This window comes from Pogona vitticeps, chromosome 12, assembly GCF_051106095.1.
Source record: "Pogona vitticeps strain Pit_001003342236 chromosome 12, PviZW2.1, whole genome shotgun sequence".
Lineage (NCBI taxonomy): Eukaryota > Metazoa > Chordata > Lepidosauria > Squamata > Agamidae > Pogona > Pogona vitticeps.
Window position 1 is genome coordinate 11769262 of NC_135794.1, and position 19793 is coordinate 11789054.

At 43.5% G+C, this 19793-nt stretch overlaps 1 protein-coding gene across 2 annotated transcripts in view; it reads right to left on the reverse strand.

Annotated features, from left to right (window-relative positions):
* The window catches only part of RASGRF1 (Ras protein specific guanine nucleotide releasing factor 1), a 194477-nt gene that overhangs the window by 66347 nt on the left and 108337 nt on the right, over nucleotides 1–19793 (reverse strand). For both annotated transcript variants that reach the window (XM_072982190.2, XM_072982189.2), the window contains exons 4-9: nucleotides 9872–9964; nucleotides 8286–8539; nucleotides 6239–6318; nucleotides 1469–1662; nucleotides 1032–1141; nucleotides 145–263 (exon numbers count right to left, since the gene is read on the reverse strand). In XM_072982190.2, coding sequence (XP_072838291.2) covers nucleotides 145–263; nucleotides 1032–1141; nucleotides 1469–1662; nucleotides 6239–6318; nucleotides 8286–8539; nucleotides 9872–9964 — 850 coding nt within the window. The remainder of the gene's footprint in view (nucleotides 1–144; nucleotides 264–1031; nucleotides 1142–1468; nucleotides 1663–6238; nucleotides 6319–8285; nucleotides 8540–9871; nucleotides 9965–19793) is intronic.

The following is a 19793-nucleotide window of genomic DNA, read 5'->3' on the forward strand; positions in this document are numbered from 1 at the left end:
CAGCTCCAGCCTATTTGGTCATTGAGTTTGGTCTTCTTTATCTACCTTGTAGCTTTGCAACATCCTTTTGGAGGTGTGGCATGAACAGAACCAGAGGTTGTCTGGGCCTACACAAGCGATTACGGGCCATCTCAGATGCCCTACCTTGTCTTACAAAGGTCTGGCTGGTGTCCAGGAGGATTTCACAGCCCTCGATAATCATCCTTTCAATAGCCAGGTTTTTCCGAATGTTTTCAGTCTCACTTACTTCATCATGCATTATCCTACAGGAAGAGAAAAAAAGTCAGCCAAATACCAACTGCTGTGATGATGAACTAGCATGCCTTCTGCCCTTCCTCGGGCTTGCTAGCTGGACCAGAGAAAAGAAACCATGAATATAAAACAGGGTACCATCTTGCCACTGTTTAACAAATACTTGATGCAAGTATTCCATGAAAATAAACTGGAAGAGGGAGCTCTCTATGGTGAGCTGGTGTCCCAGAGAGGATGCCGTGTAAACAATGTTTACAGTCTCGTCCACAGGCCTAGAAACTCCTTAACCAGGACAGGGAGGGTCAGTGAAAGAACCCGGCCCCCTCTTGCCTGAAGGACATCATCGGCTATTACATTCAGTATTCTGAAAAATTAGTCAAGGTAGAAAAACAAAGCCAGTGATGAAATGAAGCACAAAAATATAAGCGCAGTGGCTCAAGAAATTTCAGAGGCCACAACAAGACTTTCTGGACTCTCCTGCTAGAGAAAGTATCACTTCTTGGCTTCATTGCTCTTGTTCCCTTTAAGATGGAAATGCAGAGAAACATGGTGATGAATACACAAATTGTCGCCAAAGGACTGCTTCATCGGGAGGCATTTATCCTGTGCATAAGAGAGCTAATATGTAAACAATGCTGCAGCCACCTGAAAAAGATAATGTCTGAAAAACAGCCTTGCCGTGGCCTTTGTCTTCTACTTTGACCTCATATGGGAAGTGATGGGATTCTGGTGTGTGACCTCCCACTCCAACCACTCAAGCCACTGTTGATTCCACTAACCTGGAAAGCTCTTCCAGTTTAGACTTGGCATAGTCCAGGCTGTTCCTCTCCACATGCTCGTGGGGTGTGTGAGCCAACAGCTCATGCAATGTCAAGATGTACCTGGGAATCTAGGTTTCGTCAGAGGAGGGAAAAGAAGAGAATGAATCGGTGCAATGCCCTCCCTCCCATGACCTAGCAAGGGCAGCAAGATATTCTCTGCATCTTCCAGCCAATTTTGAAACATTTTGCTCGTCTGTCCTTCAATTCAAAATGTTCCAGTCAGTTAAAAAAAATTAAAAACTTACCATGTCAACAGCTCTCCCAAATTTATCCAGGTGTTTGTGGGCACAAAAATATCCCACAATGAGTCAAGGGCATCTGTGGAACTTGGAAAGGAGCTCCCTCACCCCAACCCCAGGCAGGCTGCTTGCTTTGTCCTGAACCGTGTGCCTTACCTGAAACATGGGATACGTCAGAAAGGTTTCTAGCGTCCGCTCCTCGCAGTCAGGCTTTGCTTCATAATGTTTCAACAGCTTATCAAAATCACGGTTCTGTTTGCAGTGGGCCAAAATCTGCAGACTGTACTGGTGGTTGCGGACGAATTCCTGGTAGATGTTGAGCATTGGCAGCAGGATGTCAAAGAGGTCAGCTAGAAGCAAAGAAGCAAGGGTGAAAAGATGCTACCCACCTCCCAAAGGCACAGGGTTGAATGCAAGATCCAGTTAGGTGATGGGGATGGTGTAGCTGTGGTTCTTAGGGTGGAGAAGGAGCTCCGCACCACCCACTCTGATTCTAGATGGACAAGTTAGCAGTGAGGCTGTTGCACTGCAGAAGGGTCATTTGGAACAGGTGTAGCAGGAAAAGGTTAAACTACATGCTGAATTAAAGACGTCCTTCCTCCCAATTTTTAAGGTACCTCCTCTGAGAGAGAGAGAGAGATAACTCTTTGATTGTCACTTCACAACCTATGGCATGCTCTCCACATCAAGACCTGCCTACAGGTGACATTATCATCTTTTTACTGCTATGTTAAGAAGTTTCTCTAATCCCAGGCATTTGATGAGATGTGAGGATTATCCCTGTAGTTTGGTTGAGAAGAAAAGAGAAATGTAGTTTTACAACATATTGCTTTTAAAGTTTGTATATTTTAATTGTAAGAGGCCTTAAATCTTTTTGAGATGTTTTGAGAAGCAATTAAGACTGCTGTTGTGACTCACAAGTATGTATAACCTTTTCCACCCATGCAACGACCTTGACACCCTTTGAGAAATGCCATCTGCCCAAGGCTAAGGAACAGCTTTAAGCATGGTTTTCTCTAGATCCATATGTACCACAGACTCAGTTCTGGCTAGCCCCCCCGGTTTCTGACAGCCGGCTGTGATATGCCTAATTTTGCCCTATTTCCTTTGACTCTAACCACAAACCTGAGATGCTCAGGCTCTTCCTTGGGTCCTTGCCAGGAGAGGGAGCTGGACCTTTCTGGAGCTCAGCGCCATCATTACCCAAGGCTGCTGGTACTGCTGGTATCAGCTCAGCAGGCGCCAAAGTGAGCAAAGGGACCAGTGATGTTTGCTCTACCCCACTCCTGAAAAACTTTACTCTGTCCTTGCTTCTCAAACTACTTTCAGCTAGCCTCCAACTGGGATGAAGGGAAAATCCCATTCTCATGAAGAAGCAGCAGTCACAGTTATAGTAGTAATACACATAATTGTGCCATCTTTCACTGCCACAAGAAGCCTTGTCTGGGTGGAACTGGGCAAGATTTTCAAACGTCATGCAATCTGCATCAGGAATTCATGGAATCATAGAATCCTGAAGTTGGAAGGGGCCCCTAAGGCCATTGAGTCCAATCTCTTGCTCAAGGCAGGAATTTAAATCAAAGCAGATCTGGCAGAGGGTTGTCTAATTTTCTCTTGGATGCCTCCAACATTGGAGAGGTCACCGGCTCCCGAGGTCATTGGTTCCACTGTCTTTCTGCTTTAACGGTTAGGATGTTTTTCCTGATATTCAATCGAAATCTGGCTTCCTTTAACTTGAGCCCATTATTGTGTGTCCTGCTCTCTGGTGTGATCAAGAACGGACCCTGCCCCATCCTCTGAATGACAGCTTTTCAAGCATTTGAAATGTCACATCATATCTCCCTTCAGTATTCTTTCCTCAGGGCTAAACATGCCCAGTTCTTTCAGTCTTTTCTCATCAGGCTTGGTTTGCAGCCCTCTGATCACCCATGTTGCCCTCCTCTGAACTTGTTCCAATTTGTCAGCATCCTTCTTGGACACAATACTCATGAGGCCTAAACAGTTCTGAGGAACTACCCTGTTTCCCCAAAAATAAGACAGGGTCTTATATTAATTTTTGCTCCAAAAAAAGCATTAGGGCTAATTTTCAGGGGATGTTAATTTTTTTCATGCACAACAATCTACATTTATTCAAATACATTGGTGCCTCGCTTAGTGATTGCTTCATTTAACGATGTAATTGCTTAACGATTAGTTTTCCGGAGCGATCTTGCGCTCCGTTTAACGATGTTTCCTATGGGCGATTTTCGCATAGCGATGTTTGGGACCTTGCTTCGCATAGCGATGAGAGTTTGGGTCCCCCTGTTTCGCTTAACGATGGTTTTGACAGCCTCGTGTTGGCTGTCTTTTAAATGTTTAAAAATGTTTAAAAAAGGTTTAGAATGCTTGAAATCGTAAGTGCACTTAATAAACCCTTCGTTAAACTAATTTGACTTTATTCTGACTCTTTTTGAATTTGTTGTAATTCCCCCCCCCCCATTGAAATGCATTGAATAGGTTTCAATGCATTTCAGTTGGGGAACCGCATTTTGCTTAGCGATGTTTCCTATGGCGATTTTCGCTTAAGGACGGCAATCCATTCCCATTGGAACAGATTATCTGGTTTTTAATGCATCTCTATGAGAAAACGCGTTTCACTTAGCGATGTTTTCCCATAGCGATGGTTTTTTTTGGCACCAATTAAAATCGTTAAGCGAGGCACCACTGTACTGTCATGTCATCTTCTTCTGGTTGCTGCACAGTAGTGGAGGGTGGGGTTTCACTTCACTGGGGCTTATTTTGGGGGTAGGGCTTATATTACAAGCATTCTGAAAAATCATACTAGGGCTTATTTTCAGGTTAGGTCTTATTTTAGGGGAAACAGGGTAGAACCTCATGGGATTTGGAGACAATACTTCTGCTAATGCAGCCTAAAATAGCATTTGTCTTTTTTATAGCCACATCACACTGTTGGCTCATATTCAACTTGTGATCCACAATGATTCCAAGATCCTTCTCACTTGTAGTATTGCTGAGCCAGGTATCCCCCACCTTGCAACTTTGTGTTTGGTTTCTTTTTCTTAGATGCAGTACTTTGCACTTATCCCTGCTGAATTTTATTCTGTTCTTTTCAGCCCAGTGCTCAAGCCTATCCGAATTACTTTGAATTTTTTTTCCTGTCTTTCAGGGTGTTAGTTATTCCACCTAATTTTATGTCAAATGCAAATTTGATTAGCATTACCTGCACCCCTTGATCAGGTCATTAATAAAAATGTTGACGAGCACAGGGCCCAGGACTGAGCCCTGGGGTAACCCACTTGTTACCTTCTCCCAGTTGGAGAAGGAGCTGTTAATCATCACCCTCTAACTGTAGCCAACTGTGTATCCAGCTGACAGTTGTTCTATGCAGCCCACTCCTAGTTAGCTTACTAATCAGAATACCATGGGGCACTCTGTCAAAAGCTTTGCTGAAGTCAAGATATGTCTACAGCATTCTTTCTGTCTATCAAGGAAGTTACCTGATCAAAATAATGACTTTAGATTAGTCTGGCAGGATTTGTTCTTGACAAATCCGTATTGGCTTCCAGTTATTACTGCATTGTTTTCTAGGTACTTGTATAGTGACTGCTTAATCATCTGTTCCAGACTTTTTCTCTGAGAATAATGTCAGGCTGACTGGTCTGTAGTTCCTAGGTTCCTTCTTTTTGCCCTTTTCGAAGATAGGGAAAACATTAGCCCTCCTCCAATGATCTGGCACCTCACCCATTTCCCCTGGTTTCAAGAAAATAATGGACAGTGGTTCTGACAGCTCTTCAGCCACTTCCTTCAACACGCTTGGATGCAGTTCATCTGGGCCTTTTCTTTGTCGTCTGTTATTCTTTTTCATCTCCATTGAGTAGCTGAGCTACTGGGGTTATTTTTTGGTCTTTTGCTACATACATACCTGAATAATGCTTTTTTGTTAGCTAACTTCAACTCATTCTCAGCTTTTGCCCTCCTAATGCGATCCCTGCAATTCCTTGCTATTCGTTTGTATTCTTCCTTTGTGGCCTGGCCTCCTTTCCACTTCATAGAAGCAGTTGCGCTTTGCTTAAGGAAATCTCACAGACTGCTTCTCCTCTTCCTCCTCCTCTTTTTCCTTTTCCCTAACAACATGCCTTTTTGTTTTATATGTGCATTCCTGATGCCCGAATGGTCAAAATACAACCTGCGCACACAAGAGAGATACCAGCTGGCTTGGGCTGGGAAGGAACTCTGTAGTAATTTATGCTAATTAGATTAGCAAAGCGCAGCAGACTGGTAGGGTAAGTTTATGGATATAATTAAGGATTAATCACTCAGGACACTCATGGTAAGGCAAAACGTAGACTTACACTTATTGTGGCAAGAGAAATCAATCCAGGATAAAACCCAGGCTTGCATACAGAAGTCCCAAGAACTGGCTTCTCTGTTTGCAAGTGTGTGGAAAGCCTGTCGGCAACTTTACAGCCAGCCTTCCCCTCAGAAGAGAACAAATGAACTAAAAGGGGGAAATGATCTAGTGGGAAGTGACCTGAGGGCAACACTCTACAAGCCTTCACTTACAGAGAACTGGAAGAGGCCAAGATGTCTAAGCCCATCCATTTCTCTATTCCCTGCCTCACTGATATCTCCCTGCTGTATTCAAAATGTGAATTTAATGTTGCTTGACTTGTTCTAAGAAACTCAAGTTCTGCATTGATTTTTTTAAAAAAAAATTGTCAGGGGACCCAACCTGCCAGGCCGACGAGGACTGATTATGCCTGCCCAGTGTGCACACAATGCTGACTGGCAGTTGCAAAGGAAAAAGGGTAGCCATAGAGTGGCCGGAGACCAGAACAGCAGACCTCCCACCCCACGTGGCAAGTTCCTCTTGTCCTGTTTAAATGGGAACAGAGCAGACAACAAACAATAAAGAGCGTTGCTCACCCAGCACCAAGGTTGGCCAGCTGGAAATTCGTGCTTTCAGGCCCTGGTAAAATATCTGATGTAAAAACATGATCGTTTCACTGAAAGAGAAATAAAAAAAAATCAAATAAGATTTGAGAACTGGAGAAATAAAGTATTTTTGAATGAGAGTATTGCTTGTTTTCACAGATCTCACATTGTTTATGAGCAAGAACCACATTCAGTCATTGGATTGGCATGTTCAAGCTGGGTCCCAGACTCACTCGGGGGCCCATGTTGTTGCTAGTGCGACAACACCACCCCCAGATGTTGGCAGCGTGGTTGGCCACTCCGCCTGGTGGCTTGATGTGGCTGGTGCTGGGAGACTGTCCGTGTGTGGCCATGATGGACAGTGAGTTAGAAGAGGGCAGGAGTGGCTTCAGGCTGGAGACTGGTTGGGAGAGATGTCGTGGTGTATCGCAGCTCAATGTAAAAATAGGTGAGCACCACTGCATCCTCTTCCTGCTATTTGGTGGCCATTCTCTCCATCCTATTCTCTCTTTTCTTTCACTGATATTATGAGGAAAATTGTTATACTATATATATGGGTGATGATGGTAAGAATTTTGGGGCAGTCTAGTGTTGTGTTCTTGGGATCCTTTGTATTAGATTGCAAGACAGGAATAGTGTCTTGTATCATTTGGTGAAGGGTTCTTGTTGGCACTTTATTATTGTCACAAGTTTGCTGGCAAGTGGTAGGACGTGTTACATTTAAGAGAACATTATTTGAAGGTCTTGAAAACTAATTTATGTTAGATGCCTTCTACAGTAAATAGGAGAGGGCCGTGGTGGCGCTGCAGGTTAAACCGCAGAAGCCTCTGTGCTGTAAGGTCTGTAGATCTTCAGCAGTAAGATTGAATCCACGTGACGGAGTGAGCGCCTGTCGCTTGTCCCAGCTCCCGCCAACCTAGCAGTTCGAAAGCATGCAAATGCAAGTAGATAAATAGGGACCACTTCGGTGGGAAGGTAACAGCGTTCTGTGTCTAAGTCGCACTGGCCATGTGACCACGGAAGATTGTCTTCGGACAAACGCTGGCTTGGAAACTGGGATGAGCACCGCGCCCTAGAGTCGAACACTACTGGACAAAAATTGTCAAGGGGAACCTTTACCTTACAGTAAATAGGTAAAACAACAACCAACCTATGTACAAGCTTAAGGAATCTTTAACTCAAAATCTATCATAATCTAACTCTGTGGTTGGGACAGAAATACCGTTAGACCCAAGAACACTGGGGGGGGGGGAGGAAAACATCTGAATGTATAAACTTGGTACCCTAGCACTTTCTGGCCTGAATCTAGAGGACAACAACTCACAGTATCCTTTCACTTCATATTTTGTGTTCTATAATAGCCGGCTTAAATAGATGACACTTTTTTCAGAGTGGTCAAGAAAGCAGAAGCCAACATATTTCGATATTTCTGTTTTGTTAGTACTCTAATAAATACATTTTAAGTGATTAACCACATCCTTCTAGAACACAGAATAGACTTTTTTGAAGGACAGTTTATCCCACAGCTTTGTGAAGAAGAGACAGAACGAACAGGACAGAAGGATTCTCTTCTGAGGAGGCCTACTGTCTCTTCTCCCTATGAACTGGAAGCTTAAAAGGGCTTGCTATACTGTATTTCCCAACTGATCCTGATTACTTGCTAAGTTTTACTTGCTTGATAAGTGCCGGAAGTGCATCTTTTATCAGCTCTATTTGACTCATTTCTTCAGACTAGCCATGAAAAAAATCAGTTCAGTCAAAGGTATTTCTGTTCATGATATGAGCTGAAGAGAAACAAGGAATTCAGCTGAATTCTCCACTAATATTCTGTATGCTTGCAATTTCAACAAAATAAATCTGACAATGAAACAATACATTTATAACAACTGGATTTGTTTATAAGACCGCTAGTAAGGTTTCATAACTTGAATGTGTGGGAATGAATACAACAAAGGTTAGAAAGGATTTTGACAATAGTAAAATCTAGACTATGAGATTGTTTTCCCAAGTCAGACTGGTCAGAATACCTCCCACTCACCTGTTCAGAAAGATGCTGCTGACATCATCATGGGTGATTGGGGGCTTTTTGGAGCTGGCAGCCATCCTTAGTGGGCGAAGGAAGTTGTTGACCAGAATGTGCAGCTGCTGCACATACTCAGCCTCCGCTTCCAACATGCTGAAAACGACCTGGTTCCGCTTCCGCATGCTATCAGCATGGGGTGATCGAATATAATCTTGAATGATGGTCTTCCATTTCCTCCTGCACAACCAACCCCGCAGAAAGCTCTGGACCTGTTTAGAGAAAAGGCATTTCTTTAGAGGATTGTGCAAAGCCAAGGCCATAAACAAATCTCAGCCAACACAAAAAGCTTCTTATGATCCTGCTGACCATAAGACAGATTCTGAAAATTGTATTGATATACTATCTTTGAACTTTTGGTTAGTCAAAAAATCTCTGGAAACAGAGTTCAACACTAAGCAATATGCTTCTACAAACACTTAACTCTGAAGTCATGGAAAATGAGACAGAAAGAATTTTTTGTCAGCTGTATAGCTAATCTTTTAGCGAAGCTCCCCAAAATTCAGACAATTAAAATACAACAGAATACTACTATAAGAATAAAAACAATGGGAGAAAATCAACAGATTACCAGAGCCAGAGAAAAATTTGGAATTGATTAGGTGGAGAGGTTATAGGATTAAGTTGAAACTGAAGGTATGCCTCAACATGGAGGTGTTCATTCTTAGGCTGAGGGCTGCTGGCAAAAGGACCCAGGTTTCCATCTCATTTTCCATCATCTCACAGACTTTTGGGATTGTGCTGCATAAGCTTAGAAGTATGAGTGGTAACCATAACAGCTCAAACTGTAAAAGCTGTTCTTGAAACAGGCTGGTAAAACAAGTGGAGACTTTTGCTTTGGGTTCCACTGCACAAGAGTGTTAAAGCCCTTTCATATCCAAAGTTCCAAATCTGCCAACTATATCATGCATAGATTGTGGTGGATGACATCTGCCATGGACCAAACATGCAATATTTGCTATAGGTTTCTGTGGATGAGCATTTACCTGGGATTCAGTTTTGTTAAAAGCAAGTCACTGGATACTTATTTTATTTATTTCAATTTTTGTATCACCCATTCTTCTTAAAATGGAAAGCCCAGAACGCAACACTAATTCTAATGCACAGGCCAAGACTGTTTTAGTTGTTTCAATAAGTATTTGGAATCCAAATATTTTTGGAGTATGTAATTTATGATTAGCATCTTGAACTGAGCTTGATAACACCTTAGATGCCGAGGCAGATTGCCTAACAACAGGTTCTTATCCCCAGCTTGCTCAGCCAAATGGCTGCTTTCTTTGTTTCACTTTCACTTTCTTCCCAAGAGATTTTTGAGAGAAAGCTAATGGGGAGGTTTGGGGAGGGAGACTGGTCCACTGTGCCATCACTTCATCAAGCAATGGCTTCCTGCACCAGCTCGGTGTGGTTGTTTCTTTTCTCTCAGTGACATCTTTAATCATGGCATCCACATATCAATTGATCAAGAAAAAGACATTGCCTGGAACTTCCCACTGAGCTCATAAATTTATATACTGCTTTAAGGTATCTTAAATAGCTGAACATACCTTCTTAATCTTCTTGATGTCACTGTCATCATCATTTGGTGGACTGGTCTGACTAGACTGAATGCGCTCATTGTCTTTAAGTAAGGCAGCAATCTGTGGGTTCAAAGAAACCAAGTTAAATAATAAAGAAGGCCTGACATGTTGAGAGATAAGACTCACCCAGATGAAGCCACAAAGATGAGTAACACCCAGCAACTCAAAACCACAGGAGAAACTCTCAGTGTTCATGGAACTCCAACTGCTCCACTACAAACTGATCATGCCTGTATTGCCTTTATGCGGAAGGGACCTTGCTATTTCCTTCTCCATTAGAACATGAAGCAATAGACAGCAGCTGGTGTACAGGACCCAAAATATAGCAAATACAAATAGCTACAGAAGGAGATCTTGCACCAGATTTACGGATGTTATATCTAAGGATGATGGGATTTCTAGATTTTCTGGATGTCTGATGCCATGTTTCTCTATTCTAGGAGTTCTATGCACCCTACATATACATTACAAACAGATGTGATACACCTACAAGATACTGTAAACATAACTCAGAAGGCTTGCTTACTTGCGCCTCGTGGCGCAGTGGTTAAAACGCTGTACTGCAGCTAAAACTGTGCTCACAACCTGGGGTTCAAATCCCAGGTAGCTGGCTCAAGGTTGACTCAGCCTTCCATCCTTCCGAGGTTGGTAAAATGAGTACCCAGCTTGCTGGGGGGGCAATGTGTAGCCTGTATAATTAAAAAATTGTAAACCGCCCGGAGAGTGCTTGAAGCGCTATGGGGCGGTATATAAGTCCAATAAATAAAATAAAAAAAAATAAAATAAACCTAACTCTACCCTTGCTTCCTGTTCTTGCCCCAGTGGTAGCTGGGAGCTTTCTTTCAAGTAGGAAGTTTGAGCCGAGCTAGGCCTAGCTTAGCCTCAAAGTCTTCCAATTTAAGCCTTTCTCACAGGTGCATCACATTTAGATGTTTCTAAGGCTATCTATGGCAGTGGTCCCCAACCTTGGGCCTCCAGATGTTCTTGGACTTCAGCTCCCAGAAGTCCTGCCCAGCAGAGGTGGTGGTGAAGGCTTCTGGGAGTTGTAGTCCAAGAACATCTGGAGGCCCAAGGTTGGGGAACACTGATCTATGGGATATGTAGAACTCCCAGAATGAAGAATTATGGTATTTGTAGTCCAGAACACCCCAAAATCTGATCCCCAGTTACACCTAAAGCTTCATAAAAGCATACTTGATGGATAAGCAATATCATGTAACTAAAAACTTGTATATTTTACATCTGTCTCAGAGGACTTGGATATTTGGACTGGCCCTTTTACAGACTGCACTTGTGCAGTTTTAGCTGATTTAATTCATCTGGGCACTTTAAAAGAATGGTTACTTTCAAGGGCACATAGGAGAAATTTAATAATAACCAATTCATTAAAGGAGAAATTGTGCTTCTTGATACAGCTTAGGAACGACATACAGTATACAGAAAAAGGGAGGGAGGTTTCTAAAATAATGTCATAATAGCCACTGCTCTTTGGCAGGACAAGGGTCACTATGGGAAGGCAGCCATGCTCAGTGGTAGGTTGGATTAACTGCTTCTGTTTCTCTCCCTTCCTGTCCCTTCACACTGACATTGTATGACATATCTTCAACAGTTAACATCTGATTGAAATGAAGGACAATCTATTGTTTTGGTTCACTTGTATCATACTTAATTTACTGCTTGGGGAAAGTGTGACATTTACCTACCTACCCAGTAGGAGAGTCAATGCCCACTTGCACTAACCGGGCAGGTCCCAGTGCAAGTAAGTGACCCTATTTATGAGATGCAAAACATCTCATTTCTCTGCAAAGAAAAAAAAATACACACCAACAAATAGAATTCAACATACAAATGAGCTGAGAGGCGTTGAAGAAAGATTGGTTCACGCCAACTGACATGCCATCATCAACAAATCAGAAATGGCTGGAAGTGGAAGAGCTTGGTTTATAAAAAGCTGCTCCCGCCTTTGAGCTGAATATCCCTGGGTTGTCGCTAGCTGGTGGTGAAGGCTTCTGGGAGTTGTAGTCCAAGAACATCTGGAGGCCCAAGGTTGGGGAACACTGATCTATGGGATATGTAGAACTCCCAGAATGAAGAATTATGGTATTTGTAGTCCAGAACACCCCAAAATCTGATCCCCAGTTACACCTAAAGCTTCATAAAAGCATACTTGATGGATAAGCAATATCATGTAACTAAAAACTTGTATATTTTACATCTGTCTCAGAGGACTTGGATATTTGGACTGGCCCTTTTACAGACTGCACTTGTGCAGTTTTAGCTGATTTAATTCATCTGGGCACTTTAAAAGAATGGTTACTTTCAAGGGCACATAGGAGAAATTTAATAATAACCAATTCATTAAAGGAGAAATTGTGCTTCTTGATACAGCTTAGGAACGACATACAGTATACAGAAAAAGGGAGGGAGGTTTCTAAAATAATGTCATAATAGCCACTGCTCTTTGGCAGGACAAGGGTCACTATGGGAAGGCAGCCATGCTCAGTGGTAGGTTGGATTAACTGCTTCTGTTTCTCTCCCTTCCTGTCCCTTCACACTGACATTGTATGACATATCTTCAACAGTTAACATCTGATTGAAATGAAGGACAATCTATTGTTTTGGTTCACTTGTATCATACTTAATTTACTGCTTGGGGAAAGTGTGACATTTACCTACCTACCCAGTAGGAGAGTCAATGCCCACTTGCACTAACCGGGCAGGTCCCAGTGCAAGTAAGTGACCCTATTTATGAGATGCAAAACATCTCATTTCTCTGCAAAGAAAAAAAAATACACACCAACAAATAGAATTCAACATACAAATGAGCTGAGAGGCGTTGAAGAAAGATTGGTTCACGCCAACTGACATGCCATCATCAACAAATCAGAAATGGCTGGAAGTGGAAGAGCTTGGTTTATAAAAAGCTGCTCCCGCCTTTGAGCTGAATATCCCTGGGTTGTCGCTAGCAACCAGATGCAGCACAGCCTGCTTCGGATAGCCATGACATTTGAAAATATCCTCCTCCTCTTTCCCTCAAGAGATGTTTGTTATACAAGGAGACACATGGAAAGCACAGAAAGGCAGCATGGAAATGGAGTAGCTAGGTTAGTCTAGGGCTCATGTATACTAGAAAACCAGATGCTTTCTGAAGAATTATTTGGACCGGTGGAGACTGGAGTGGCTTGTTACCGAGCGGGAACACCAGCAGCCGAGAGCAATCATGCTAGCTGGCACCTGTTTTCTTGCAGCATAGACCCAAATTGGCAGTAGTGAGGGTGTTAAGATTAGAACCCTGGCTGAAATCCTGTTGCTTAGTGTAGTAAGTTGCAACTAGAGTATGCCTCTTTGAATCAATGGAACTTATGGAGCAAGTGACTCACCAAATCCCCACTGATTCAAAGGACCTGCTCTAGCATGATTTACCACACTAAGCCAGTGGTTCTTAACCTTTGTTACTCGGATGTTTTTGAACTGCAACTCCCAGAAACCCCAGCCAGCACAGTTGGTGGTGAAGGCTTCTGGGAGTTGCAGTCCACAACTCCTGAGTCACCCAAGGTTAAGAACCAGTGCCAACAAGATTCCAGCCATGGTTTCTGCAACTTCCTCCTGAGGAATGTGATGTATTTATTTGCAAAATGTCTATACTGCCAAGAAATAAAGAAAAAACAAAACAAGAAGATTAAAACTATGAGGTGCTGTATAAAAATAAAGCTGGAAACAAAGTCTGAAACAGTTAAAACATCATCAGAATAAACTCAAGACAAAAACTAGCAATGGAAATCAATAGTACAAAGAACTTTAAAAGGACTAACTCCGAAACCTAACAGTTTTTAAAGCCATTGGTTTCTTGTAGATGTTGAACAACAGGGGCCTGAGGGACTGCCATGGGACAAGCAGAACAAGAATGTCTCAACACAACCTACTGGAACCAGCCATTTGATCTGGAGTAGAACTAATGCAGCGTAGTCCAAATCCAGAAAGCCTGCTGAAAAGATACTGTGATAGATTGCCAAGTTATTGGAAATTGTAGAGAGGGCCAAGAAAAATCAACCATTCAATTTACCTTGCCCTCTCAGTGAAGGTGGTGCAGGTCACAAGACATCAAGGCAAGATTCTGGTCTAATGAAAAGAAGCATAAATGGGTCTAAAAAAGCTCTTTCATTCATGCATGTTTGGATCTGGCTGGTAAACAAGAGGATGTTAGCAACCAGTCTTGTTATTTGCATCTTCCAGGTCCAGTTTATACTTCTTCATAAGTTTAATTTCTGCTTCTTCTGAAGAAGCCTGCAGGGCAGTTGAAAAGGCCCCATAATTCATTTACAACCCATTTGTAGCCCCACTACTCAGAGGTAAGATGTGGGTGCTGCCTGGGAGAAGTGGCTATAGTTGGCTTCTTCTATTTGTTAATTTACATATGCATACGGAATGCACAAAATAGGTGAGACCAAGCAGTTTCCACTGCCATTCATTTGAGGGGAGAGGCCATGCAAGCAAAATTCAGATATTTCTGAATGTCTAAGTCCATTGTACTGGACTTAGAAAATGCACTGTCTCACCACCACCAGGCCCAGTTTGTTTCATGTCCAGGTCTGCATTCTTTTGAAATCAGTGCTGCACCAATAGAAAGATGTGTGCTTGGAAGTGCAATGGAATGCACATCAGATTTATCCCAAACAAATTGCACACACATTTTGAGGATTGTAATTAGCTTAATGTCAAAGGTAATCCTGTTCAAAGTGTCTGATGTGGTGAGGCGTAGGCAGGTAGGATGCAGGAATAAGGGGGAGTTTTATTCTGTGCAGACATTGTATGTACATATTTTAACATGGCAGAGACAAGATAAACCATCACTTTTCAAAAATAATGCAGATTTGTAGGAAATGAAGCAAAGGCTGTAAAAGGGAGAACATGAAGCTTCTAGGCAGCCATGGAAAAGGGAACTCTTCTATGATATAGTAGTATGCTGTGCAACAAAATGATGCAGGAGCCTGCTGTGGGGAAGGGGGGAAGATAGGAGTGAGAAATTTCACAATAATACAAGTTAAGACATTTGGGGTTAATTCTAGAAGGGTGAAACTCTAGGAGATGATTCCCTAATCTCATAATCAATAAAACAAAAAGCAAACAAAAACACAAAGTGAACATAACAACATGTTTAATCATAGCTGAGGTTCCTTTTCCATCTTGTTAAAGGTGTATAGGAGACAGTTTTCTGAGGAGCTAATAACTGGTCTTTCCATATCTAAATTGTGAAAGGAACCTGCGCAGTCAATGAATGTCCTACCTTGGTGCATGCACTCGCAATCTCAAGATTAAACCATTGTAATGCACTCTACGTGGGGCTGCTTTTGAGGCTGACGCGGAAACTTCAGGTGGTGCAGAATGCGGCGGCCAGACTCATTACTGGAGTGAGAAAATACCATCACATTTCTCCCACGCTGGCTGCATTGCATTGGCTGCCCATCTGTTTCCACGTCAATTTCAAAGTTTTAATGCTTACTTATAAGGCCCTAAACGGTTTAGGACCTCGATATTTGGCGGAACACCTACTTCCACCAAGGTCTACCCGGATCACCCGTGCGCGTCAGGAGGTGAGGCTGAGGAGCCTGACACCGAGAGAGGCCCGGAAGGAGAAGATACGAAACCGGGCCTTCTCGGCGGTGGCTCCTCGCCTCTGGAACAATCTCCCTCTGGAGATTCACGCAGCCCCTACGCTGGGCATCTTTAAAACCCAATTAAAAACATGGCTATTCGTTCAGGCCTTCCCTCCAGCCAATTCTTGACCTTTCTTTTTATTTTTCTCTATTCTTTATTTTATTTTAGTTGTTGTTGTTGTATTATTACATAATTGTATGTGTTTATTGTTTGCTTTTATATTGGAAGCTGCCTAGAGTGGTCCGGTGGTCCAGATAAGCGGGGTACAAATCAAATCAAATAAATAAATAAATAAATAGAAAGGGAAACTGCCTCCATGGCAAGTACCGTGTTTTCCTGAAAATAAGACAGGGTCTTATATTAATTTGGCTCCAAAAAAACAAAAACAGAAAACATGTTAGGGCTTATATTGAGGGGATGGTTTTTTTCATGTACAACCATCTACACTTATACAAATACAATCATGTTATCTTCTTCCGGCTGCTGCACAAGGGTGGAGGGCGGGGTTTCACTTCACTAGGGCTTATTTTGGGTAGGGCTTATATTACAAGCATCATGAAAAATCATACTAGGGCTTATTTTCAGGTTAGGTCTTATTTTATGGGAAACAGGGTAGCTGCCCAGCTGCTTGCTGAGCCAAACTAGAAGACATATGGTCACATGGTGGACCATGCCATCTCCCTCCATCAGCCTGCCAGGTGAGCTGCAGGGCTGCCTCTCAAGCACTGTGATTTATAATTGGGAATGACCAAAGAGATCATACTTGGAACAAAATGGAGTTACTTTTGATGTCAGCCTAGCTGATGGGAGAAACATTGCCTTTGCAAACTAGGGAGATACTGACTGGACTGAACTGGAGATCTGCCGCTGATAGGAGAGAAGAGCTGCTTTTTTTCCTTTCAAACTTTCACAAAGCAACATTTGCACATTGAAGATAATTTGATCTATGCTTCAAAGTGCATGAGGCTGTAGGATGGGGTGGAGAGGCAATGGAAAGTTCAACGGAATGAATTCAAACACAGAGATGCACTAATCGACGTATTCATATTTCCTGGGAATTACTTACTCAGTGGCTGAAAAACAATTATGGTGAAACTACAACATTACAGTGTAAATGGTGATGACACCATTGGTGATGACACCGCTGGCACCATTTATGTTAATTTTAATAAAAGTTATAACTTCTTGTCCCTTCCTCACATGAAGCTCAGAGGCCAGCTAGGAATCACTTTTGCCATAGGGAAGCCTCGGGGGGGGGGGGGGCTGAAGGTGGTTGTGGTGGGGCTTCAAAATGCAAAATTGCAGTTGATGGTCCTGCCACTAAATCTGGACTCCCAGCAGTGACCTAGTTTTGTGTGTGTGTGTGTGGTTTTTTTTTTTAAAGGCTCTCTCCACGCAGGATCCAAGATTCCTAAAATATGCCCCAGGACTAAAGGGATCCCTAGTGACCTTCTGAAACTGATGGGGGTGCGATGGGGTGAGAATAGGAAATTGTAAATGTCATAAAAGTAAAACTGAATGCCACTGTGTGATGGTGTCATCACCATTTATGTGGCCTTGTTGTGCCAACATAAGGTTTCATCCATTATGCTAAAAATCAGGCTATGCCCTGGGTTCAGATGAATGCCAAATTCCGAGTCTGATGCGAGGTGGGTGGGTGTTTGTGTCAAATCAAAGCAAGGAGCTTTGACTCAGTTCTGGTATGGCTGGGGCTGCCTTAGATGACACTAGGAAAAAATGAAATGTTGAGGGTTTAAAATATTAAGTTTTTGAAAAAGATGTGCTGGAAAGTGAGGGAAAACAAACATAAAGCAACAAGAAAGACACTGAAGGGGCACTAGATGACAAAAATTGAGAAAGAGACTGGAAGTTCTACCCCCTAATTAGTGAAGACTAAGGACATCTCTTACCAAATTATGGGGAGGGTCTCCAACTGAGTTCGCTTGGGTCTTGTACTGTCTTGTCTTCCCTCATCCAGTGCAGCTGTTAGATCCAGAATTGGCCTGGGTAGGCCTCCCCTTAGTTTCTCACCGGACCAATTTGCAGCCTTTTAAAAATCTAAAGTGGAGGCCATCCGCCGGGAGCTCTCTCCTTTTTTGAATACAGTGAGTCGAGCTGAGATGTCCAGCGCTCCGTCTTGCCTGGTAACTTTCGATTCCTTTCAGTCAGTGATGCCTGACACTGTGGACAAGGGGCTTGACTGCTGTCGAGCCACCACCTCCTCCCTTGACCCTTGCCCAGCCTGGCTAATCAAAGCAGCCAGGCCGATAACAACAGAATGGGCCACTGCAATAATAAATGGGTCTTTCCTTGAGGGCAGGTTTCCATCTGCCCTCAAGGAGACACTCATTAGGCCCATAAGAAAGAAACCTAATTTGGCGGCCGACAAAATTGGCAATTATAGGCCCGTCGCCAATGTTTCTTTCATGAGCAAAGTGGTTGAGAGGGTGGTGGCCGATCAGCTCCCGGCTCACCTGGACGAAACGGATGCCCTGGATCCATTTCAGTCGGGCTTCAGGCCGCGTCACGGTACTGAGACGGCATTGGTCGCCCTGTACGATGACCTGTTGAGGGAGGCCGACAGGGGCAAAATCTCCCTGCTGGTCCTCCTCGACATCTCGGCGGCCTTTGATACCGTCGACCACGGTATCCTCCTGGGGAGGCTCTCTGAGTTGGGAATTGGTGGCTCGGCACTGGCCTGGCTCCGTTCCTTCTTGGGGGACCGTCCCCAGAGAGTGCAGCTTGGGGAGAATGTCTCGGCCCTGTGGACTCTCAATTGTGGGGTCCCACAGGGGTCGATTATCTCCCCAATGCTGTTTAACATCTATATGAGTCCGCTGGGCGGGGTCATCAGGGGGTGTGGAGCATCGTGTCATCAATATGCTGATGACACCCAGCTCTACATCTCCTTTTCACCAACTGCAGGTGATGCCGTCCTGTCCCTTCAGCGCTGCCTGGAGGCCGCACTGCAAAGGATGCAAGAAAATGGGCTGAGGCTGAATCCAGACAAGACAGAAGTTCTGAGGGTGGGTGGCCCCATGGTTGGCAGCTTGGATGACTCTCTCACATTTGGGGGGGGGTGACCCTGGCCACGAAGAGTGGGGTCCGCAGCCTGGCGGTACATCTGGACCCAGCGCTCACCATGGAAACACAGGTGGCGTTGGTAGTCCGCACGGCCTTTTCCCACCTATGGCGGATTGCCTGGCTGCAGCCCTATCTCGACACGGGGGCGCTCACTACCTTGGTGCATACACTCGTAATCTCAAGATTAGACCACTGTAACACACTCTACGTGGGGCTGCCTTTGAGGCTGATGCGGAAAATTCAAGTGGTGCAGAATGCGGCGGCCAGACTCCTCAATGGAGTGAGAAAATACCAGCACTGGCTGCCCATTTGTTTCTGCACCGACTTTAAAGTTCTAATGCTCACTTATAAGGCCTTAAACGGTTTAGGACCTCGATATTTGGCAGAACGAGTGCTCCCACCAAGATCTACCCGGATCACCCATGCGAGCCAGGAGGTGAGGCTGAGGAGGCTGATGCCGAGAGAGGCCCGGAAGGAAAAGACACGAAACCGGGCCTTCTCGGCGGTGGCTCGTCACCTCTGGAATAATCTCCCTCCTGATATTCGCGCGGCCCCCACTCTGTGCACTTTTAAAAGTCAACTAAAAACATGGCTATACATTCAGGCCTTCCCTCCAGCTAACACTTGATTTTTCTCTTTGCTCTCCCTTTATTTATTTTTATTCTATTTTTGTATTGTGTATATTGTAATATGATTTATGTAATTCTTTGTATTATTTTATTGTTTATATTCACTGGAAGCCGCTTAGAGTGAGTGGCCTTTTAGGCCAGATGGGCGGGGTATAAATCAATCAATCAATCAATCAATCAATAAGGCAAGGGTGGATGATGCACATGGGCATTGACCATCTTCCCCTAGTACTGTAATTTACTTTTATTTATTTATTTATTTATTTATTTATTTATTTATTTATTTATTTATTTATTTATTTATTTATTTATTTATTTTATATCCCGCCTATCTGAATCACATAGGACCACTCTAGGCGGCTAGGACCACTTTTAGGGCTGAGTAGGTACCTCTCTGCTTGTATGCATATATATTTGGTGTTTGTGTTCTTGTGGGGTTTGGGTGCTTAGTTGCCATCCAACTTAGTAAGATCTTGTCCATGTTTCTTTGTTTCCCGCAAACCCCACTATCTTCTTGAGTT